Below are 25,574 nucleotides of genomic sequence, written 5' to 3' on the forward strand. Positions count from 1 at the left end.
ATAAACATGGGGCACTGGAGCCAAAAGAGTTAGGGTCAGAGCTAGCAATACCATAGACACCAAGTCTTAAGCAAGACTAAATTGAAGAAAAGAAGACATTTTCAGAGAAGTCAAGCTATAAGCAGAATGAAGTGGATATTTAGAATCCAGACAACATGACCCACTGAGGGGGAGACAGTGACAAAACCTGGCTGAACTTACCGCAATTTGAATTAAATTCTTTATAACACCCCTTTACAGAAGTTAGAGTTGGGTTTCTGTTTCTTGAACACAAATCCCTGAAACAGAAATTAGTGGCAACAATGGGATTGCAAGTAACAGACTCTGAGAGAAAATGAAGAACTAGCTATGGAGTCAAGGCAGAGGGATGGGGTAAAGGCAGGAGTGACAAAAAGGATTCCCTAGAAAACCGGTAGTATGGAGGTAAGAGCAAGATAGCTAAACCCTTGTCTAAAATCTCTTGGGACCCAAATCACATGTCACTAAAGGCAAAGCTTCAGATTTAAAAGTTGTCAAATGTCAGGGAGCCTGGGTAGTTCACTTAGTTAAGCATCTGCCTTTGGGTCAGGTCATGATCTCAGAGTCTTGGGATGGAATCCCATGTCGGACTCCCTGCTCTATAGGAAATCTGCTTCTCCCTCTTCCCCTGCTCATGCTCTCGCACTCTCAAGTAAATAAAATCTTAAAAAAAGAAAAAAAGTCAAATGTCAAAATGTAGGAGTGTGTTAATTTCCTGTGGACATAATTAAAATGCAATGGCGAAAAGTTTTTTTTTTTAATTTATTTATATCAGAGACGGGGCAAACATGAGCGAGCTACCCAAGTGCCCAAGTGAAGTTTTCTATACCAAGTTGTCTGGCTAAAAACAGGGAATAGTAGGAATTATGTATCTATTTTACAAAGGAAAGTGTTTTCTACTGAGATTGTTGAAAATGAAGTGCAGATACTATTTATGAATCTGGAACAGTTCAGGGCTCAGGAGTCTAGAAATTGAAGATATCTAGCAGTAACTAGATATCGTTTGGGAAACTAGCCCTTTCCGGAAGGATAAACTTTATCATGTTAATTACTATCACCCACACTAACTCCCAGCCCCTAGTAAATCACTTCTTAGAGTGGAATGTAATCTGTGGAGGGAAGGGATTTTTACGGGTAGACTGTGGAAAAAATGCTTCCTGTTCTACAAACCTTTTTCCACTTTTCCTCCTTTGTTCTCTTGAGGACAGGGCCATTAAGAACAATGGGTCTAAGAGCTGAATTAACAAAAATCCTGAGGGAATGGTCATTAGGTAGCCTGGTAATTAAGGAAGCTAACCCCTACAGGAATTCCTGGCATTGCCTTTTAGTCAAGTATGTACTTCAGAAAGACAATGATTGAAAGCTCACTAAAATTCTGGGGTAGTTATCATCAGAACCTTAGTCTTGAACAAGTACCTGTACCAACTCATATCAACATGGTGTTGAGTCCTAGTCTCTTCTGGAGGTTCTGACTCAAGTAGAAAGGATGCTGGCCCCAGACAATACTTACTAAAGTGGAGAGATGATGGACTCCAGTGTCCTTCAGAAGGCCTGAAGGACAATGGGGAAAGTAAATCCTTCTAATGAACAGATTCTGGGACTGTCAGGCATGATTTAGAACTTATTCTATTGCTAAGAGGGTCAAGAAACAGACTCAGGACATTTATTTAGGGGCAGACTAGTGACCAGTATATGATCCTGTTTTCTAGGTTTCTTCCCTACCTCTAAGTCAACCTCTTTTTCTAATTGATCATTTTTATTAATGTTTTTCCTATTGTATTTTTGGCATGATGGTAGTAAAATGTACCAGTAAACCCAGAGGTCATTCTGGCAGGGTGGTGATTACAATAACCAGATGGAGACCGAGGAGCAGTCATTTGTAGCTGTACCTGTAATACTGGATCACAGTTAGGCAAAACTATCTTGAAGGAGGGGTCACTTTGCAGAGAAGAAATAAGAGTGGTAAGATATTAGTGGAATCAACCTAGTAGTTCACATCCTCTTCTTGGGAATGATTCCAAAGCTCCATTTTTTACCAGGTAGCTCCACTTTCAAGGATTCCGCAAATGGTTGTGTTCATACTGCATATTTCTATGAGCAGGTCCTGGCCACAACTCAAAGACCACTGATCACACTGAGTGAGATTCAGTCTCAGGAGCAGAACTAAAAGATTCCAAGAGGTAAGTAGCAGTCAGTAGAGTTGTGAGGTTCTATAGAGTTGGGTTCAGAGTATGTACCATGGCAACTCAAAGGCATGAATGCCAAAGCTATGGAGACAGGGTTAACATGTTACCCCATATGGAGAAACAGTAATGAGAAGGCCTTCAGAGAAATCAGAGAGAGAAAATAAAGCAGACACAAAGATGATTAGATATAAGAGAAAAAGAACAAAGAGAGAGACAGAGGGAAAGAGGCACACAGGAAGAAGGAGAGCAGAAAAGGAGGTAGGGGACAGAAACAGAATTAGACATAGAAACAATCAAGAGGCACCTGGAGACACAGAGAAGAGATGAACTGTTGGTGACCTCCTAGATACCACTATGTCCAGCTATACTTCTTGCAGTTAAATGCCAGACTTCGGATTATTTTTAACAACTTCCTGTTTACAGGCTATTTTAGATGACTTCTGATTCTTGCAACCAAACAGTTCTTGACCTAAACATCTGCTCCTTGACTGTAGCTGCATCTTACTAAATGTTTAATTTGTAACTATGGAAATACATATACTGCCTAACATAACTGGGATTCTAAAAAAGTGAGGCTGAGAGGGACTATTTGTAATATCTAAACACTTTCAAAGACAGTCTTGGTTTTATAGAGTAACAATAGCTAAGATTTACTGAGCACCTCCCTTGGGCCAGTTTCAAAAGCTGTGCATGCATGATCTCACCTATTCATGACAAGTGTTTTATTATGATCAATCCCATTTTGCAGATAAGGAAATTAAGGCACAAAGAGGTTAATTTCCTCAAGGACACAGTCATTAAGAGAATAAAGATGGGATCTACTATTTATTTACATTAAAATTGACATTTGAAAAAAAAGTATGCATTCATTTAAAATTCATTTCAGTTGATACATTTTTGTTGAATGCCTATTAAATACAAAGTACTAATTTAAACTAATAAATTGGTTAACACTGATGTTACAAATATAAAGTCCTTTTCAATATCACTATTCAAAATAAATCTTCTGTGGTACACACACACACACACACACACACAGATGTGCTTTCAAATTAAGTTTTTCAATTTCCAAATACCTCCTTTAAAACAGAAGGGAATACATTCTGACAATGCTGTTTCTAATACCTTAACCATTTCAAAATTCACTGGAATATTTGAAGATAACTTGTTGCAGGCTAAACTCACATGAAAAGAAACCTTGACTTCAGAGGGAAGTCTACATTGATAAATACATATCCACTTTGTTAATTGCAGTGTAAGTTACATGTATATATAAAAAAGTAAAATGACAAGAATGAGAGGAGTTTTTCACGGAAGGTGGTGAGTAGCCAGGGATTCTGCTTCTCTTGATTTTCTGAGCAGGGCTTGTTTGAGGGCACTAATTTTTTCATCAAGTTCAGCCAGTGAATAGTTCTGCTGTAAACAATAAGAATACAAATTGCTAAATGATTCTGAAGTATCTTAATGCAGATAAAGTGCTAAATGAACTATTTAAAATACGGTAAATATCTTTTTTTTCCTTCATGAGAATAATTCTTAAAGTGAACTATATATGTTGACTATATCATTAATTTAAAGATATAAAATAATAAGGCTTAAATATTTCTTTCTTTCTCTTTCCTAATGACAAAGCTCTCCTGGACCTCTTGTACTTTGAAAGGATTGTAAAAACCTTTTCTTTAACCAACTATTCTCATAATCAATAATAAAAAAGTTAAACTTTAGGATTAGATAAACTGCTGGAAATTCTCTTGATGGATCAACTGCAATCAACTACCTCTCCTGGAAAAAACAGATGCTCTCAAAAATTTACTCAAAATTTTACAATTAAAAAATAAGTAGTATGCTCTTAAAAAATAAATTAAAAAAATGTTTAAGTTTTCCCCAACTTTAATTTTACATCACTGCCATGAACAGATACCAGAACCTCACTAATTAAGATTCAACTAATTAATACAGTAGTACTGTGGACAGTGAGTGGTGGGCTTAAGTCAACTTCTGCCAAAGACCCTTTTATGATTTAGATGCTGCTCATCAGTAGTGTCAGCAAAGGGGGGAGGAGGAGGGGTGCCTGGCTGGCTCAGTGGGGAGAGAATATAGCTCTTGATCTTGGGAGTCCCGAGTTCAACCCCCATGTTGGATGTAGAGATTACTTAAAAGGTGGAGGGTGGGTACTAGGGTGTCTGAGTGGCTCAATCAGTTAAGCAGCAGACTCTTCTTTTGGCTCAGGTCCTGATTTTAGGGTCGTGAGATTGAAATCCCATGGGCGTAGTGCATTGGGCTCTGTGGTCAGGGTGAGGGTGGGGTGGGGAGGTGGGATTCAGAGGGTGGGTGGGGAAAAGTGAGATTCTTTCTCCCCCTCCTATTTTCTTTCTCTCAAATCTTTTTAAAAAGCAGAGGTTATATTACCATTTATTATTTTTCAGCATTTTGTAACTGATACATTCTGCTACAATTAACAGCTAGACAGACTTTTGTATTTAGCCCATCTGAATCATTCCATGCCTTGAAATAAAATTATTTAATTCAAGTCCATAAATTTAGGCTGCCCTTTTTTTCCAGTGCTAAACCCCGGGGTACGATCTAAAAGCAACCAAAGTAGGAACTTTTGATAAGAGAATTATAAAACTAATCAAACTATTTCAGAAGCCTCCATGAGAATGCAGTAATTTACCTGAGGTGGTTGAACTTTTCTTCTTTTTCCAGAAAAGCTCTAGATTAAAAGTAAAAAAAATAAGTAATCAATGCTTAGAAAATCTAAACAATTTTACTTTATAGAATACTGAACAAAATATGGAGTACCCTGGCAGAAATGAAGCCCAAGACCCTGACTAGGCACTAGCTGCCAATGACATCTGCCTTCCTCCAAATGATGATAATAAAAGGACATGGTAGTAACATTGAAGCAACATGCTCCTCCCTAGCTATACACATATTCCCATTAATTCCCAGGTTCTAATGAGGATAATTATGGAAGGAGATGCTCTGGGGTCTTTTTACTTAGTTTCCTTTTTTCTAGCCTTTCATCCCAGGATATTGAACAAGTGAAGCAACATTAGACAGAGGAAAACACAATTTAGAGTACCTGGCCAAAGGGTGAAAAAACATACATGCACACACACCCTTGAGTGACATTAAGGATCATTGTGATTGTGCAAGCAGCTATCCACTGCTCCGCCAAGTGACTCAAGGGAATGCCGATCGTACCCTGGTCCTATCAGTGACTGGAACAGACATTGGCCCAATTCTGGCCAATGAGTAAGGGGGAGAGCTTCTGGAAAAAAAGTCCTCATTCTGAGAGAGAGCCCTCAAAGGATACAATTTTTCTGGACACTGCTGTATCTGAACAGGACACCTGAAAGTAGCTGTCTTGCCATTGGCCTGGGAAAAAGCCAACACCAAGTAGAACTGACAACTCTGATTTAGCCAATGAATCAATTACCGTGAAGGGTATACTATGCTGAACTTCCTTTATAAGATAATTTCCACACTGTTTTAAGGCAGTTTGAGTTTAAATGTTTATTACTGGGATGCCTGGGTGGCTCAGCGGTTAAGCATCTGCCTTCAGCCCAGAGCGTGATCCTGGAGTCCCAGGATCAAGTTCCTCATTAGGCTCCCTGCATGGAGCCTGCTTCTCCTTCTGCCTGTCTCTGCCTCTCTGTGAATAAATAAAATCTTAAAAAAAAAAAAAAAAAAAAAGTCTATTAAGCTGACAACATTCTCACTGACATGCTGCTGAGCCTTTTAAACTTTGACCAAATGAATTTTTTTAGATTTTGTTCTTAGTCTCACAGAACCCCAAACTTCTGAATGGCAAATTAGTATACATTTGATAAAGACACGGTCAGTGTAGGTGGCAAAATTTTCTCATGAACATTTCTAACCACTGAGATTTAGAAGAGAAGGTAAAAATTCACATTTCCCTTTGTGTCAAAAGGTGTTTCAAAGAATTTCCAGGTATGCCTTTTATCAGGAAATCATAAAGTGTTGGAATTATTAAATATGGGGGAAAACTGCTTATATAAACAGGTTCCTTCCTTTGCCAAACTGAGGTAGATACCTGTGATGGGGCCCATAGGCAAGTTAGGGCTTAATGTTTAATTTTGGTCAGAAGACTTCTTAGTCTTCTGCCTTTCCAAGAGGTGTCTTTCACACACCTGATTAAAATATACCTCCCCTTGTAAAAAAAAAAAAAAAAAAAAAAATTAGTAAAATATACTTCCCCTTATTTTCCTAATAGCTTAAGTCTGTAAAATATTGATAGTTTCCATGTCACTGAATAATCAGACTATTATTATATCATTAAACAAAGTGAGAAGTATCAGAATCAGGAGAATAAGGACTGATTCAGTAACTTAAACAGTAAAATGTGGTCTTTGGGGGCTTAGCTAAGTGTAGTTTCTTAAATATTTCTTCTCTTCCAGTCCCATCCCACCACCTTGATTCAGATCTTCATTTCTCCCTGGTGTGGACAATGCTATGTTTCCTAAACTATCTTCCTTGATTCTTCTCTCTCTTCAACTCGGACTTCATAATGCCACCAGATAGGAACCTAAATTATAGGCTCCTCTTTCTCAAAAAATTATGCACCAGTGACACTGTAATTGCAAACTGGTTAGTGTGGCCTTCAAGGCCTTCCAAAACATGTTTGCAATTTAATTTTCTTTTTTTTTTTCTTTCTTTTTTTTAAAAAATTTTTATTTATTTATGATAGTCAGAGAGAGAGAGAGAGAGAGAGAGAGAGAGGCAGAGACACAGGCAGAGGGAGAAGCAGGCTTGATGCACCGGGAGCCCGACGTGGGATTCGATCCCGGGTCTCCAGGATTGCGCCCTGGGCCAAAGGCAGGCGCCAAACCGCTGTGCCACTCAGGGATCCCGCAATTTAATTTTCCAGCCAGATCCAGTTGCCATCTCTTATTTCGGGCCCACCACACATTTTACAGGAGATTAATTCCCTCTCCCTATCCTTTAGAACCAGGAGTTACCATTATAGACTGGAGTTAAGATTCCACCAAGTCAGTGCTTTGGAACAAGTTATGCATCTTCAAAAATCCAATAATGAACTATCAGCCAAACCCCATACATTCATACATTTATTCAATGCCTACTAGAGTCTGTCTACATGCTCAAAGATGAACAAGACACAGTTCCTGCCCTTCAGAGGTTCACATTACAGTGTGAAAAATAGATGTGTAAACATGTAAGTGGTAAGTGCTAAAAATCAAGAAAGTGCTATAAAGATGAACTTGTGAAGCATGTTATATTTACTGTTTCAAAGGTCATAATTTAAAAATCAGTAATTCTTTGGAAATACTCGTAAGGATTGTGTGTTTTATTATTTTTTTAATTAATTTTTTTTTTTTTTAGTTTTATTTATTTATTCATGAGAATACACAGAGAGGAGAGAGAGAAGCAGAGACACAGACAGAGGGAGAAGCAGGCTCCATGCAGGGAGCCTGATGTGGGTCTCCAGGATCACGCCCTGGGCGGAAGGCGGCGCTAAACTGCTGAGCCACCGGGGCTGCCCGGATTGTGTGTTTTAAATGTTTTATTAAGTGATGCCCTTAAAAATTTTACAACATTACCACGTTCAAATCTCTCCATGTTGAATGTGAAGAGTAAAGATATTAGAACTATTACATTAGAAGGTGCAACAGAATCCTAATCTTTATTTTAATTCCTGCTTTATATATATTTTTTGGAGTTTGTTTTTAAAAGATTTTATCCATTTATTCATGAGAGAGAGAGACAGAGAGGCGCAGAGACACAGGCAGAGGGAGAAGCAGGCTCCATGCAGGTGCCTAATGTGGGACTGGATCCCAGGACTCCAGGATCACGCCCTGGGCTGAAGGCAGGCGCCAAACCACTGAGCCACCAAGGGAATCCCTTTTTTTTTTTGGAGTTTTATGTCTATTTCATAACTGAAAAGAACTTCACTTTTAGTCTACTTTTGTTCTATGAGCCAAATACAATTTACATATTTTTTTCTATTAGCTTTTTCCCTTTTCATATGCTGCACTTTGATGTTAGTCATGGTAACCAATTTCTATTCAACTATGAGTCTTCCCAATGTGTAGAATTCACCTATATATGGGACGCTTAGTGGTTGAGCTTCTGTCTGCCTTTGGCCCAGGTGTGATCCCAGGGTCTCGGCATAAGTCCTGAATCGGGCTCCCTGCATGAAGCCTGCTTCTCCCTCTGCCTGTGTCTCTGCCTCTGTCTCTCATGAATAAATAAATAAATCTTGAAATAAACAAAAAAAGAATTCACATACATGTTAATCTGATTTAAACACATTTCAGTTAAAGTCTTTTCAGAGTTCAGAATTCAATTTTTCTTTTTTTTAAAAGATTTTATTTATTTATGAGAGAACAGAGAGAAAGAGAGAGAGAGCGCGCGCGGCAGAGGAAGAAGCAGGCTCCATGCAGGGAGCCCGATGCAGGACTCGATCCCGGGTCTCCAGGACCATGCCCCGGGCCGAAGGCAGGCGTTCAACCGCTGAGCCACCCAGGAATCCCCTAGAATTCAATTTCTACAAAAATTCAATCCTTAAGAAATTTAATGGGCTCAATTTTCCCTTACTAAATTTAGAAGCTAGAAGACTATACAGCATATGTAGTCTTTTCTGTATGCTTTTGAAAGATATGTAAGAATATGTAATTGCCATGCATGTACTCCCAGCATGGGGATCGAAAAGTGATAAATAACATGCTATGTCCTCTACGGGGTGTATAACTCCTCTTATGTACAAAGACATTCCTAGTGCTGGATCTATTTCAAGCAAGGAGTGCGGCTCCCAGGGATGGCACATTCATTCTATTATGGAAGGGTGAGTGTGAGACTTCCTTCCCTTTGGTGTTGTGACATATTTATTCATAGGAATTGAGGACAGAGTTAATCTGAATGTTTAAACATTTTCAGTATTTCATGTTTCCTTGTAGCTATTAACTTGGACATGTCATTTCTAATACTAATTCTGAAATGATCCTTCTAATCAAATAGATATCGTGTAATAGATTTGGAAGTATTTTTTTAAAGTACTAGTTTTATCACAGGTATGGCAACCTAACACATCTAGGCCCATTCTGCTTATATTTGTAATGCTTCCTGGGGCTGAAGTTAGGTAGTCACCAAGTTCTAGACTTCAGGCCTCTGATAGTCTTAGTTCTTACCCATTCTGTTTTAACTATCACCTCTTACACAGACTCTCCTGATTCTCTCAAGTATAGGTCCTACTCTTGAAAAGCTTAGCTGATGTTTCTATCTGCATAACCTGATAGGACTTTAAATTCACATTTCCTCCCCAAATATCTCCCCCTTCAGATTTTCTTATTTCTGTCAATGATGGTATAATTTTTCTAATCAGAAAGTAGACTAATCCGTTCTCTATATCTCTTTCCACAGCCAATCAATTATCAGTATTTGTCAACTTTATTTCCCGTCTCTTGCATTAATGTCTTCTATTCTCACTCTCTTGTTCTTACTTAGTTCAGGATCTCACTTCACATCTATGGTAGTATAAAACTATCTCCTCATTCTTAGTCTCTCCCTTCCCATTTATCTTCCAGAACAGTATTAGATAAATCTTCTAAATAACTTGCAAAAGTTACTTCCCTGCTCAAATAGCATTTAGACTTTAAATACTTTATATTTCTGGGTATAGCATTTAAGGTCCTTTATAAGCTAACTATTCTACCTCTTTAGAGCCAAACACTCTAAACATTCTATGCTGTGTATAAGAGACCCCCAAAACAAGATTATGATTTGAAGGGTTGTTCTTTTGTTAACCAAGTTCAATGACACGTAGATGTTAAGCTTCATAAATCAAAGAGATTAATGAAGGAGCAAGGTCTCTCTGGAAGCATCTAACACTATGATACTCTCTTGTAAGATCAGTTCTGTTGTAACAAGAACTGTATTAACAACGTATGAAATTGAACTAGAAAAAATAATCTGCCTACGGATTACTTAATGAAGGCAGCTTGAATGGGAACAGCTTACAGTAGACTGTCATAGGCAAAAGCATAAAATCTTTATCAAGTTTTCTAGGAAGATACATTCAAAGAATCATCATAAAATTGGAAAGACCTTTCTAATTATGTAATACAACCAAGAAATCTTCTAAATTAGACCAGTAAAGGCCACATTTATACAGCTACTTCATAGATGGTTTCTGAAACTAAATAAATACTAATAGTTACTGAGATTTTACCATGTACTAGGCAGTGTGCTAAGTGCTTGACTGATATTCTCTCTTTTAATCCTTGCTTCAGGCCTTAGAACTTCAGTAAACCTCATTTTTTCATGAGAGTAATAAATCACTAAAACTCTCTAAATTTCTGATCTTTGGGATTCACTGCTCTTATGTATTATGTAATCTGCCTTCTTCATCTGGAAATATTTCTCTTCTGTACCTTACTCTAAATACTCAATTTACCACTTTGGAAAAACTGCTGCTATATCTAAATAATTTTAAATATATTTCACCAGTTACTTATAAGGATTCATGCTAATGAGTAATATTTTCTTTTTCTTTTTCTTTTTTTTAAATATTTATTTGAGACAGAGAACATGAGCAGGGAGGAAGGGCAGATAGAGAGGGAGAAGCAGGATCCTTGCTGAGCCAGGAGCCTGATGTGGGGCTCAATCCCAGGACCCGAGGAACATGACCTGAGCCAAAGGCATACGCTTAGCTGATTGAGCCACCCAGGTGCTCCATGAGTAATATTTTCACTAAATGTTTTGTAAATCAAAAAAATGTGTTCACTTCTACACGTTATTTTAGTTCTTTCTAATATGGTGCTGCTTTTAAAAAAAGAGAACCTCAGGCATTATGTATATAGTCACCCCCAAAAGACTGAGGAAAATAACACAATGAGCTCAGGATCACTTGTCTGAAACCTGCTGATAATCAGCACAACATTGTTTCTTAAAGTCCTTGGAAAGGGGGATAAGGATGAATCAATGAATGCTAGAGTTGAGGAATTAAACATTGACTAGTCTTTCAAAAAGCTTGGTGGTTAAGGTAAAGAAAAAAAAAATAAGGTGGCAGACTGAGATGTTTGTTTAGTATGGAGGAGAAATGCAAAACATGTATGAGTCGAGGGAAGCAGTCTGTGGACAGTAAGAGATTAAAGAAACAAAGGATAAGCAACATAGCAGGATCCCAGAGGAAGCCTTTGTTCTATAAGCTAGCATGTTCATAATGACAGGATCGACAACTACCCAGGCTCATTTATTATGCCATGAAAATGGCTGAAGTTTGAGAATTTAGGTAATATGTAACAATACCTCTCTAAAAAAATTATGAGTCTATATATAATACAGTATTTCAGAATCACAATTTTAAATTCGAGGGTAACCCCCTACGTATGACTATGTTCAACTTTGAATTATTAAAACAGTGTTTTGCCTGTAGCAGACAAATGAGAAAACTGTTAATATGATGAAGCATTGTAAAATAAAAAATATATATATACATTTAAAGACACTTATACTTACTACGGATTGAAAATATTCAGGAGAGATTCCTTCCAATTCAAGGATTTTATCCTCAAGTTTTTTAATTCTCTGATAAATATCCCTTGGCACCGGACCACCTAAATACATTAAAAAAAAATTTTTTTTGAGATACTATTGAGTAATTCCTCTTACAATTTTTATTCTTAAAATACCATGCAGGGACACCTGGGTAGCTCAGTCAGTTAAGCAGCCAACTCTTGATTTCGGCTCAGGTCATGATCAGGGTTCTGGGATCCAACCCTGAGTTGGGGGCTCCCTGCTCAGTGTGTAGTCTGCTTCAGAATTCTCTCTCTCCCTCTGCCCCTTCCACCCCCTCTTTAAACAAAAAAAACAAAACCAACCAACCAACCAACCAAAAAACCATGCATTGAAGATACTTATGCAGAGGTATGGGAAATATTTAAGCCTGAGAAGATAATGAACAAGAGTAAAATAAAATGAAATTCTTAGCTCACATTTTCTTATCACTCACTATAGGGCATATTATTCTATTACATCTCTCCCCAAGCCCCATTTATGCTTCCTATATTGCTAGTTTTATGTTAAATTCATTACAAGCTACTGAAGAGCTCCTGCATAGAAAAATTTATACTTCTGATAGATTTTGATAGTTACCTGGGAGGAGAAAAATGCACAGGGACAACTAACAGCTCAATTCAGTGACTGCTGTTATGTCTTTACCACTTCCTTCCATTTGTATTTCTCCTTACATGCCACATTTTCTCTTTTAACCTCAAAAAATGTTAAAAGAGGAGCTTTATCATAATTCTTAACTAACAAACTTTCCATAGAGAGGGAAGATAAATTAAGGTTACTCAAATTTCACGGTTACGGTTATATACCAAACCCTCTTATTTCTCAGCACCTCAATGTGACCATTCTGTCTACAACCCCCCATCTCTCTATGGATACCACAACCTCCAAATAGGTCTCCTTTCTGCCTTGCTTCCATAGTCTATTCTTTCTTTTTTTTTTTTTAAAGATTTTATTTATTTATTCATGAGAGACACAGAGAGAGGGGCACAGACACAGGCAGAGGGAGAAGCAGGCCCCATGAAAGGAGCCAACATGGGACTTGATCCCGGGTTTCCAGGATCACGCCCTGGGGGCGCTAAACCACTGAGCCACTGGGGCTGCCCCTCCATAGTCTATTCTTAACACAGCAGTGACCCTTTTAAAATGTAAAAGTCAGTGTCATATCTCTGCTTAAAACCTTCTACAGCTTTTGCATTTCACTCAGATTAAAAATCAGAGCCTTTATAGTAGTATTCAAGGTTCTGCACAATTTGGACCTTGTCTCCACACCCTTATCATTCTAGCCACTTGATTCCTTTTTTCTGTTATTCAAGTAGGCCAAATACTCTCACCTGTACTTCCCTCCTCCATATTCACAAGGATTGCTCTCCCCAACTTCAGGTCTGAGATCAAAACTTATCAGCAAGGCCTTCTCAGACCACCCTGTAATAAAATATAATGCTACAACCTCCCGCCTCACCACAATCCCTATCCTTTCTCTTATTTTTCTCCAAACCATTACTACTACCTGACAGTCCATATATTTTGTTTATTGCCCATTTCTCTACTTTAATATAAGCTCCAGGAGGGCTTAATATTCTTTGGTTCATTGGGTATGGCTGTGCAGCTTGTGCACTGCACAAATCTGGGAACCATCAGTTCACGAACCACACAGGTGCTCGGTATTTACTGACTGAATGAATACATAATTAGATAATCATTATGCAATTAAAGCATATGGGCAAATTTTCATATCAAAAGTATCACCTTGTTAAATACAAAAACTCTAGGAATAGGTTTCTTTTTTGAGAATGTTTTTTTATCTTCGATTCTGGGTCGTTCCTGCTCTTGAGTAAGGTAAAATGAATAACTTATTCAACTGACTTTGCTCTTGCTGTCTCCTTTACCTAGAATGTCTATATATCTCACTTCCGAATCTCTTAAGAGCTAGTTCAAACTTGACTAAATCAGTGAAGCACTGCCTCAATCTCTTCACATGGAGGCTCCTTGTGCCCCCACCATACACTTCCTTCATAGCCCCTATAACATTTCACTTCAATATTATTCTTTCTTCAGATTATAAAGTTTTTGAAGCTAGGGACTGCAACTATATCATTTTATAGCATCCCTTATGTCTAAAATAGCACTTGGCACATAGGCATTCAACAGATATTTTTCATAATTAACTACTTGATACAATTAGATTTTTTTTTTTAAATCTAGAGAGAGAGGGAGGGAGAGTGAGCACAAGATGGGGAAGTGGAGAGGCAGAGAGAAAGAAAGAGAATTCCAAAAGGCTCCCATGCCCAGTGTGCAGAACCCTACAAAGCTCAATCTCATTACCCTGAGATCATGACCTGAGCCAAAATCAAGAGTTGGATGCTTAACTGACTAAGCCACCCAGGTGCCCTGATACCATTAGACCTAATAAGCCAATCAATCCTTTTATACAGTTGTTTTTTAAAATCCATTTATTATGGGTGAGGAGATTAATTTTTAATGCTAATCTCCTATTACCCTCATAGTTTTACTCAGTCTCATCTTCTACTTCCATCCAGCAAATACTCCAGCTAGACTGGACTCAAATTCCCTAACTGTATTTTTTGTGTTGCCTCAGTGCTTTTTACAGATGATGTTCCCTCTTTTTGGAATAATTTGCTCCTGCCTGGTTACTACTCCTTCAAGGGCACAAATGTCACTTCACCAGGGATGCCATCTCTTGACTTGCTGTAAAGAGCTGAACAATAACTTTGTGTACCCACTGTACTTTGCATATTATCTGAAAAGGTGAAACGAGCAATAGTTCATTTAAAAACTCTTGAATACCTGGTTTGGTACCAGACACTGCACTAAGTACAAAGTTAAAGAACATGACAGATAATTTGCTCTCACAGACCTTATTATCTAGCAAGGGAAACAGATATTAAACACACACAATTGTGATAAATGCTATAAAGGAGGATAGGGAGTTACCAGGTGCTTTTGAGACTACATAAAGAGAAATCCATACCAGTCTAGGATCAGGAGGAGAAAGCATAGTCAAAGCCTTGGTAAAGGCCCTAGGACAGCAAAATGAGTGGGAATTGGGAAGCCTACAGATGGGGCTAGAACTATCAATGTAGATCATATCATGCTACTTAAAATTACAATCCCCTCCTATCCCAAGCCTTTTTTATCCTCTCCTGGTCAAGCTTTTATCTGTAGCTCTTCTTATGTAGCATATAATTTATGTACTAGAATTTCTGTTCACATGTATTTTCAGTGCCTAGAATAGCACCTGGCTCATAGTAGGAACTTAGTATTTATCTGTGGAATGAGTAAGTACTAAGTTTGGTATGCATATAAGGGTAACAAGAAACCACCTAAGAATTTTCAGCTGGGGAATAACAAGATCAGATTTGAACTTCAGGAAAAGTAATTTGGCCACTGGTAGAGAATTGGTCTTGAGGAAGAAGTCTAGTGGCAAAGCAACCAGCTAATACCCTTCCATCAGTCCGAGGCAGAGAACACAGTGATTTCAACTATAGTAGCTGTGGAAGTAGATAGAAGCAGGTAGTTCTTGAGAAATATTTAGAAGAATCAATAGCATCTGGTGACTTCTGGTGACTAAACAGGGAGAGAGACTCAGGCTTTGCAGCCAGTTAAGATTGAGGTTTGATTTCTATTTGTGATTACTACCTTGGGCATGTTGCTTGAGCCCTCTGTACTCAGTTTATCTGACAATAACAGCATTGACACCTTACAGGGGTACTATTAAATACTGAGTGAGTTGACATATATACTACTTTGAGAGTGACTGGCACTTAGTATTATTTAGTTCACTTCCCCTATGGCATTTACAATTTATATGCTTATCCTGACTGAAAGATCCCTGAGGACTAAGATCACACTTACCGATATTTTGTACCTAGCACAGTGGGTGATAAGAATGAGATATGTGATTAAGTTACGAAATTGGTGGCAAGAAAAAGACTACATTAATTTCCAGCTGAGACTTAATAAACTGAGAATGTCAGTATTTGGAATCTGTTCCCATTCTACTAACAGTCTCAAATTGGTGAGAAGTGTAAGAGGAGGAGGAAGAGCATAAACACATAACCATAGATTCCTTGAGAGTAGGGACTATGCTTATTCATCTTCGTACCAATCAGAACAATGTTTTGTACATGGCAGGTACTCAATGGAAATTCTGTGACTCAATAAATTAGAGTTTCTTTATCTGTGGGGCACTGCCAAGCACTCTGCTTACCTGTTTGCAATCGCAAGTGAGCCTCAATATTTTGTAGTCGTTCTTCTACAGCCTGATTACCACAATCTCGGAGCATGCTGTTAGGCTTATGACCTGACCCTTGAATTCCTTCAGGTCTAGTCTGTGGTCCATATGTATTCACAACTCTAGAAACTAAATAAGAAACTTCTGAAACATAAATTTAATAGGTTTATTTTTTTTTTTTTATTTTTATTTATTTATGATAGTCACAGAGAGAGAGAGAGAGGCAGAGACACAGGCAGAGGGAGAAGCAGGCTCCATGCACCGGGAGCCCGATGTGGGATTCGATCCCGGGTCTCCAGGATCGCGCCCTGGGCCAAAGGCAGGCGCCAAACCGCTGCGCCACCCAGGGATCCCAAATTTAATAGGTTTAAAGTCAGAAATTCTATCTCCCTAACAGTACTTTATATTCTTTGTATAAAGACCATCTAACCATCAACCCAAGAAAGAAGCCAAGACTTTTTGTTTAAAAATAAAATTTAGACAGGAAGGTGATTTTTATTTCATTTTGCTTATAATCTACAATAAGCTTCTGTCAATGATGAAGATATGTAGTGGACACTTACCTTTCACATGACTTTTAAATCCTGGGTAAGGAGTAAAAATGGCATCAGTTCTTGCACAACTGTTTTCTAAGGAGAATTCAGATGAGTATAAGTGTAAATATATTCTTAACTTCAAATGTATGAGATTTTGATAAACTTTCAATAATTCAAATTAACATACTAACAAGAGAATTATTATTTTAAATAATAGTAATTAAATTACCATCTTATACAGGATAAAATATAGTGACCCTTACCCTCTAAAATTTATAATCTGTAATCTTCTCTAATTTTCAGATTTACATACAGAAAAATATCAGCATTCAGTGGCATAACTTAATATAATTTTTAATAAACACCAATATCCCCCCAAACCATCTGGGTCTTTGGAGAAAATATATTTTATAGAGAGCATTTAATTCTAAGCCAAAGAGACATTATTCCCTTTATTTCATCATATAAATAAAAAGAACTTAGTACTTTTACTGAAATATCTTTTTAAAAAAATACAGCATTTTGATATTGCTGATCAAATTAGGGATCATCTAATAATAAGGATTAATCATACATAATACATTTTTATTTCAGAACTCCACACAAAAAAGAATAACACATACTTTTCCACTTTACCTAGGTTTCCAATGCTCATTTAAAAATCTAGGGCAGCCCAGGTGGCTCAGTGGTTTAGTGCCACCTTCAGCCCAGGGGGTGATCCTGGAGACCTGGGATCGAGCCCTACATCAGACTCCCTGCATGGAGCCTGCTTCTCCCTCTGCCTGTGTCTCTGCCCCCACCCCCTTCTCTCTCTGTATGTCTCTCATGAATAAATAAAATCTTAAAAAAAAAAAAATCTCTAATCACAAAAGCTATCTCTTTCCAGACTGCTCTTTTCAAAAAATTCAATTTTTGGAAAAATAAGTTGTAAAAATTTGTTCTAATTTTTTCTAAGCTGAGAAGTATAATTTTCTTCAAATTAGGTTATCAACAAATAAATAAAAAACCCATGGGAAAACTGGACTAATGTTAACATAATATAAAAATGTTTCAAATATAAAATAATATTTAAAATGACATTAAGTAAACCATGCATTGATGTAAATTTCCTGAAAAACTCCCGATTTTATAATAAAAAATAGTTGGTAAAAGAGATTCTGAAAGAAAATTCTTTTTTTCCCCTATGGAATTAAAAAAAATAAATCTGATGTTTATATTTTAAGTCAAATTGACAGGTATCAAAGGAATACACTAACACATTACAATACATTCATATTTTTTCAGTCTAAGTTTCCTTAATTGTTCGGCTGACAAATCAAACTGTATGAATATAATTCCAAATTCATCTTTTGTATATAGATACTAAACAAAATCATTTTCTTTTTCTTCCCTTTTTCTTTGAGACACCTCAATATACGTCTAAAGGGCCATCACTTCACCATTCTCTTTCTACCATTTCATGGGGCTAAGGGTTAAAAAAAGAAGCTATCATCCATTCCAGAGTTATATTCCAAGTATATAGATTAACTGACCCATCAGTGAGAAATTCAGCATGGTGTGAAGATAGTGAATGTATGAGTGCTAGTCACTCTCCACAGCAATTCTTGCTAGCACTGTTTTGAGCCAGCAAGGGATTGAATGGACCAGGGAATCCTGCTGGGCATTTCAATTCTTGTCAATTTCTATCCCCTGGTGGTTTATAATAATAGAGTTAGCAGGGAGAACAGAGGAATAACATTACTGACACATGTGCTTGCTCCCTCAACAAACCCTTTCTCATAGGTTGCTTGCAGTTGGATGGACTGTACCTGAGCTTTTGCCACTATTGTACCTGTTCTGAAAAGCTAACAGGAATATACAGTAAGTCTAGAAATATGCATATATAATGTTAATAGCAGAAAAGGCTGAATTTAGGACCCACTTGAGCCTGTATTATTTCATTATTAAGAGAATCAGTGCACCAACATAAGAGTCAATTCTAGGTTCATCTGACAATTCTGTATTCATAATAATTAGCTAAGAGATGTTACAGGCAACAAGAAAAGTGTTCATTCCAATTAGGAACTCTTCTCCATAATTTTTTCTAAGAACTACTTGTTCTGATTATTACTAGGATGCCTGAGTAAGATCTACGCCAGTGCTATGCAGTATTTTGTATTCTGCAGCATACCTGCAGATCTGTAAATACACTATAGCATCAAGTGGAGAGGAAAAGGAGAATCTGATGAAAAACACCAAATGTATACATTATGAGAGAAAGGAAAAAAAAGCATAAGACGCCATAGTCTTGATGACAGATTGCTTTTATCATGACAGAAAACATTTCAAAAAGCTAAGGAGTAGTGAGAAAACTGCTCCCTCTTGAGGAGTATTAACTTTACTAAGCTCACTTTATGTATTAACATAGTTTCAAAAGTACATTTATAGGCTCAAAATTTATATAGCTTAGTTCCTTATTAGTGAGACTAAACAATGCAGTCACCCATACTTCATTTCCTAAAGGAACTTTAAAAGAATCTTAACCTGTGGCAAACATTAGCCCTTTTGTGTCTGCATTTGATTTTTTGCATAATTAAAATGAAAACTGTTTTTGCAATGTAGTCTTATTAAATAGAAAGAATTTGTTGCCTTAGTTTCTAAATAAACCTGTGAAATAAATTAAATTGTGATTTAATGTTCATTTTTAAAAACAAATGAAAAATCAGAGCAACTCTAAAAACTATGCTTAAAATCCTATGAAAATTTACTTCTTCCAGGTAGTTACCTTGATTACAATCAATAACATTGCAAAATTCCCTGACGTTGTTTTCATTGATTTCAGCTTGCTTTCTTTCAATAAACGCAGATATTCGTCTGTCAATCTATAAACAATAAGTATGCATGTTTTAACAATTCAAGCATAAGACTTAAAATCATACTCTTCCCACCCCCAAATAAAACCTTCTTACTTCTGCTTTTCCAGCCTTTATTTGTACTACTTCTGGATCAAAATGGATCTGTGTCTTTTTCACATCTCCTAAATCACAATCTTCGTGCTTTTCTTCCTCTTGTAGGTCACTAATGGGAAATTTGGCATTTACTTCATTCTTGTTCCCTGTTTCTGTTCTTTCTATCTCTCCAACAATAGTTGTATTCTCCTCTTTAATCAGAGGCTGAAGTTTTGCTAAAAAAGGCTGAGAAGAACACAATTCCATCTGCAGACGTTCAAACTAATCAAAATTAATTACATATTTAATATTTATACAAATTTCCACTAAGTAAATGCAATATTTACTACCAATTAACTACATATAAAAACTTGGCATATCAGGACACATACATCTGATCACATGTAAATGTTTGCTGTTCTCTGCTATTGTGACCATTATCATTTGGTATAAATCTGCTTAAAAAAAGAAAGAAAGAAAGAAAACCTGAGGAAATTTAAAATTTTCTTTGAGGGAATCATTCTGTCACTCATCTTTTATTTTGTGCCAAATCAAAGCCTCAGCCTCTGGCACCAATGCCACTTAATTAACATGTCATTCAAATGCCTCCTCAGAACACTAAGGCTTAGTATTTTTCCTCCTTAACATGAGAGCCAGTGCTCTCACTCAGCAAAGCCCTGCATTATCACTGTATCACTGGAGATTCTCCACTTGAAACTGCAGTTGGCCAAAGTGAATGAGAGAGCACAGACATGAAATATATAGGTGTTATGCTGAGTGAACACTCAGGCTTTTCCTGACATGGCAAGATATCTTCTTGGGTCATGAAATTAAATTTTTAAAAAAGAAAATGAACAAGGAAAAAAAAAAAAACTACCAAGATCCACAGCTGAAAAGAGATATATGTCTATCACTATACTAGAGGAGGTTAAAAAAAACAAAAAACCGATTATATAATGTAAATTATACTACTCATCTCCCTCCCCCCCATAATCAGGCCTCAATTGAGTTCTATTGCTCATTATTTCTGTCCTTTAACATTAGGGTTAACTATTTCAACATGAAACAGAATTAAAATTTCCCATAAAGGCATTGAACAGAGAGCTGAAAATTAATGTTTATTCCATTAATCAAAACACACCAATACTTGTCAATGTTCCAGTTATTTTTCATACCTATAATTTTGCTTGTTGTTTATTATACCAAGTACTCTTCTGAAACCTTGTAACATTTTGATAGCAGTAAAATGACCAATCCAAACAGTTCTCCCACTTACCTTCTGACACTTCATATTTTATATTTTGATTAGAGATAAACCTCAAACTTACAACAATTATAATTGCAGAGATGTTCAATTGGAAACCAGCAAGATCATAATACTGTTCAATTATTGAACTGAAATATTAAAAATATTGCAATACTATTATAAATAATTAAATGTTGACTTCTAATATAAAGGATGAATTCAAACTGTTAAGAAAAGATAAAATAGTGACTGGCTACTTACTAAGATGAGACATTAATGTCACAGAAATTACTTTCTTTTTAAAAACTATGCTGAAACTGTTTAATTGCAATAGACACTCCAGGATGTGTCATGCTGGGATAATGCCACTTCTTGAACCACTGAAAGCACTCCATGAGCCTCCAAACTCACCCAAGGCATGGAATCATTATCATAGCATGACACACACCTGCCGTGTCTTATTGCTTAATTATAACCCACCATAGATGCAACTGTATTGAATTTTCAGTCAAAGTCTAGAATTGAATAGAATTGCATTCATTCAATCTTCATAGCCACACTGGCCTATTGGGCTATATTCCTGACTGTTCAGATCACTATGTAAATTAACAGATTTGGATCTAATCTGGCTGAAGTAACCTTTTATTGATAACACTATTAATACAATGTTAGGACAGAACTGACAAATACTCTAGCTTATAATTTAACTACAATTAATTTCCATTCTTAATACTGACTTAACATTTTTAACAAGAAATTTACCTGTAAATATAAAACATGTTGCTCAAGTGCACTAAAGAGCAATGCGGGCTGGAATGCTGAGAGGCTCTGGAGCTTGTTCCAATCGATTGTAATTTTCACCACATCATCTCTGAGGTTAAGCTTCAAAGGGGCAAACCAGCAACATCACAAAAATTACACGATTAAGCTGTATATATAGGATGTCACAAAAATAGTATTTCTTTAGGGTAACATGACTATCTAGCTCAAAGTTATCAGATTTTTAACAATACATTAAAATGCTTGTTATGCACCTCGTTACCATTTTAAAAGGCCATGAAAGGTGCAATTTTCATAGAAAAAACACAATGGTATCTCATTCTAATTCTATTCTTGGGTCTGTGTAATGGGACCATCTTACAGGTGAAACACCATCCACAAAAGATGGAAACATGAGGCTTTTTTGATACTTCATTATCTAAAACCTTTGGATGAGGGCCAAAATAGGCTTGCCCTATTCAGTACTTCCAGCTCAGAGCATTAAACAGAAGGGGCAGACACATTTATGAAAGTTCTCATACAAATATTTCTTTTTGTTAAATATGTACACAGACATAACTGACATATATCATTACCCTGATGTTTTCTGAATCATATTTTTATCATTTTCATCTTTAACCAATTTTAAAATAATCTAAAAATCAAGATTATTCATACAGATTATAAAGCCTAGGGATAAATGGCAACATGTTTATCTACTTCAAATAAAAAACTATTATCTAGCTGTGGAAATCTGAATGTAAAAAACAAATACTCCTCCACAATAGTGAAATAAATGGTCAGAGACTGAATGGAATGGCTAGATCTTTTGCTAACTAGTATTTTCTAATACTGTGTGAGGGGGCTTGTCATATAAAACTTATAAGTTGGCTATGTATGACCTATTAGAATAAAATTATAAACAGAAAACTATCAAGAACCTGAATATAAAATTATCATCAAAATCAATGAAAATTTTAGAGTGAAAGCCTCAATCTCTAGGCTTTCAAGTGAATACAAATGAACCTCATAAACTTTTCTAGAGACATGTGTTTATAGCATACTATAAAGCTATGATGCATGGTAGAATTAAGTTTATTTTTTTTCAGAAATCATTTATTAAGTCATGTTTTCCACAAAATAAAGGCAAGTATTACATTAGTTCAAATACTGATGTTATGAGTTGTGATTCTAATAAAACAAAAAGATGAATCACTGTACAAAGAACCAGAAATCCAAAGTTACCCAAAAAAGGCAGTATACTTAATGAATACTGTATGACAAAAATTTACCACCTTTTCCATGAGACAAGAAACATTTAAAGTCTGTATCAGACAACTATAAAGAAATAAGAAATTTTGGATAGGCTACACTGGCAGAGATTAGATTATATTAACTAAAGTTTTACATTAAGATTACTGCATTAATCTTAGTTTATATTATTTAATTACTGTACTTCTACAGTCCTCTAAGAGATCTACAGTTCCTAACAAATTTATAAATAGAGTTTTGGGATAACACAGACAAATCCTCAACCAAAGTAAAGCATCAAATTTCCTAAAGAAAATAAACAAATAAAATAAATCTTAATGTTGGGATCATATTCTCCTTTCAATTCAGCATAATTATGTAAGCCTTTCAAGCACAATTAAAGACACTTGGTTTTTTTAAAGAAAACTACATAATGATACAAATTAACTTTAAAATTATCATAATATATCCAACTATTTATTCAACAAATTCCCTATTAGTAATACGAATTCGATGCATTTTTACCCTTTATAACTTGTAAACGTAAAGCATTCACTCAAAAATGTATTGGTGTGACATTAATATGGACTATTTAAGTAAGCATTTTCCATAAAAAATTAGTATGAAACTCCAAGCTAACAATAAATAATGCTTCAACTTGGTAGAATGAGCCATACTGTGGCAAGCAATAAGGTTAAAATAAGTAAATTTGAAATCTGGGATACTTTTTAACATTAAATTTTATGTTTCCTATTGAGGAGAGCCAACAATATAATGATACTATGCAGAATGAAACTAGGCATATTGAAACTTACTTTTTTTTTTGAAACTTACATTAAAAAAAAATCCTATAAACTTGTTGCAAAAGTACATAGTGATTTCCTCCAGGGGCAATTTTATAATATTGTGGCTTTCTTCCCTTTAAACAATACATCTCAAAATATAAAGACTAATATCAAAATAGTATTTGATGAGACAATGATTTAATTTTTTGACACCTGTATAGATGGTCCCTTCAATGTGTCATGTAAACTTTCCAAATATGTACTCTCAACATTTTTGACAGGTGACATAAGTAAACTTTAATCACAAAATACGCGAATGTTTAAAATCTGTAAATGAGTTTTAAAAATTCAGTATGCAAAAATATTTCAAAAGAAATGCTTAAATTATTTCTTAATGTTACTTTAAAAAATTTATCACCACTGAAAATAAAACTGTAAATTACAGGTAAGCATAAACTTTTTTCATCGTGACATTAAAATATAAATAAACCTTAAAATTCCAATATCCAAGACAGAAAACGTTCTCAGACTTTTAACCATTACAGGTCTTGGGTGATAAGACTAAAATATTAATGTCCCCAAGTCTTTAAAAAATTTTAATAAATTGGCGGCAAACAACTGAGCTCAACAGTTACAACTTTTAGCAGATTCTGTTAATAATTGTTCCGTTAGACCAAATTAAATGTTTAACTTAGAGTAATGCTTTTTCTAAGGACAAACATTAGGATTTTTAAAAATACTGAAATAACCTTTTAAAAAATTAATTCTCCATCCACTCACGGCTTTTAAAAATAACTTTTTACAAACTAGACAGGTGTTGTTTTCATAAACATTATCCTCGACATAAATGTTTGCTGTGCCTACTACATGCACTAATACCAACCCCATAACAAACTTTTAGAGTAAAAAAATATTCCGTCTAAGATACAAAAGATTTCCTTTTTAAAAGCAAACAAACTTATTTTCAAGTTATCATTTGTAATATGCTTTGCATTTTATTTCATGAAACAGTTGACTTGATTGAATAGTGTAAGGAGTACTTTTATTTAAACCCAATTTATTATGACATTTCTGCAGAAGCTATTCATCAGTCAGTTAAATTAGCTAATAATTAAATGACAAACAGTTCTGATGCAAACTCTATCAATCATGGATAACTCATCGAATTTTATGCAAGAAGTATTTACATTATTTCCTTTCATTTTTCCTCCCCATATGAAAGGGTAAGAGATGCACATGTAACAACCAGAAGGAAAAAAAAAAAAAGAAAGAAAACCAAGTGACTCCTAAAAGCAAATCAACCCCCCAAAAAAAAAAAAGCGGAGAGAGCTTTGCCAAAACTCTCAGGCCGTTACTTCTATCAATTTCTATCACAAATTCACTGAAGGATAGGGGATGCTGAGCGCCAGGCACCCTCCAAACCCACAAAGCTTTTTACGCCTTCGCTCTCTCCAAGCATGTTCTTCTGGGAGCCAGGTTTTTCACTTACACTATCCTCTCACTCTTGGGGAGAAGAATTGCCAGCCCGTACGGCCTTCCTCGCTCCGACCGCAGCTAGGCTCAGGCTCCTCCGCCGGCCTCAGTACTCAGTCCCGGTCCCCGGCAGCCCTAAGCAGCCCCCCGCCTCCGCTAGAGGAAAAAAGGGGGGAGGGGCCGGAGAGTTCCCAACCCCCTGCTCTGCTCCCACAGACCACCACTCACTTGTCCCACCAGGCTATGCAGTGAGCGAAAGATTTCGCGGAGCACCTCTTGGGAGAGATTGGGGCTGCAGCTCCGTTCCGGACTCCTGTCACCACTGCTCGAGCGGCTAAGCTCAACGGCAGCAGCCATGACACCTTCGCAGGCTACCCCCGCCACCACCGAGCTGTGCTCACAACACCCGCCCCCCTCCCCCGCCCGCTTGCGTCGCCGGTAAATGACGTAAAAACACAGCGTCTCGTCCGGCCCGGGCCTTCGAGGACCCTCGTGACTGACAAGCCGGTGCGCCAATCAGGTGCAGCTGGAGCGTCACGCCAAGGAGCCGGAGCGGGTAATTGCCGACCTGGCGGAGCTGCGT

At 36.5% G+C, this 25,574-nt stretch overlaps 1 protein-coding gene and 1 long non-coding RNA gene across 13 annotated transcripts in view; one reads left to right on the forward strand and one right to left on the reverse strand.

The window, feature by feature from the left end:
• Window positions 1-206: 206 nt before the first annotated feature.
• Window positions 207-25,419, reverse strand: MBIP (MAP3K12 binding inhibitory protein 1). 11 transcript variants are annotated; one of them, XM_077909064.1, is made up of 9 exons: window positions 25,265-25,419; window positions 21,486-21,605; window positions 19,499-19,723; window positions 19,315-19,411; window positions 16,578-16,643; window positions 15,991-16,158; window positions 11,706-11,803; window positions 4,879-4,917; window positions 3,002-3,620 (listed from the first exon to the last, which is right to left on the reverse strand). In XM_077909064.1, exons 1-9 carry the CDS (start codon window positions 25,346-25,348, stop codon window positions 3,513-3,515), a joined length of 1,005 nt encoding a protein of 334 aa, XP_077765190.1. In that variant the 5' UTR covers window positions 25,349-25,419; the 3' UTR covers window positions 3,002-3,512. The 11 variants fall into 11 exon arrangements, with proteins under 11 accessions (XP_077765191.1, XP_077765190.1, XP_077765187.1 ...); XM_077909061.1 differs by having other exon boundaries at window positions 15,991-16,143; window positions 25,220-25,417; XM_077909060.1 differs by having other exon boundaries at window positions 3,002-3,617; window positions 25,220-25,417.
• Window positions 25,254-25,574, forward strand: part of LOC144320466 (uncharacterized) — a 69,846-nt gene continuing 69,525 nt past the window's right edge. The window contains exon 1 of one of the 2 annotated variants that reach the window (XR_013386038.1): window positions 25,254-25,547. This is a non-coding gene — a long non-coding RNA (uncharacterized LOC144320466). Of the gene's footprint in view, window positions 25,573-25,574 lie in introns of both variants that reach the window. The other variant, XR_013386037.1, reaches the window with a different exon arrangement.

This window comes from Canis aureus, chromosome 9, assembly GCF_053574225.1.
Source record: "Canis aureus isolate CA01 chromosome 9, VMU_Caureus_v.1.0, whole genome shotgun sequence".
NCBI classification, from domain to species: Eukaryota; Metazoa; Chordata; class Mammalia; order Carnivora; family Canidae; genus Canis; species Canis aureus.

Excerpts from the sequence above, each read along its gene's own strand:
- MBIP (XM_077909059.1), bottom strand. The coding sequence starts at position 25,348 with ATGGCTGCTGCCGTTGAGCTTAGCCGCTCGAGCAGTGGTGACAGGAGT. Across the intron at positions 16,644-19,314 it reads TGTTATTGATTGTAATCAAG|AAAACAGTTGTGCAAGAACT; the intron begins GTAACTACCTGG and ends AATTCTCCTTAG. Across the intron at positions 11,804-15,990 it reads TCACTTGCGATTGCAAACAG|GTGGTCCGGTGCCAAGGGAT; the intron begins GTAAGCAGAGTG and ends TAATGTATTTAG.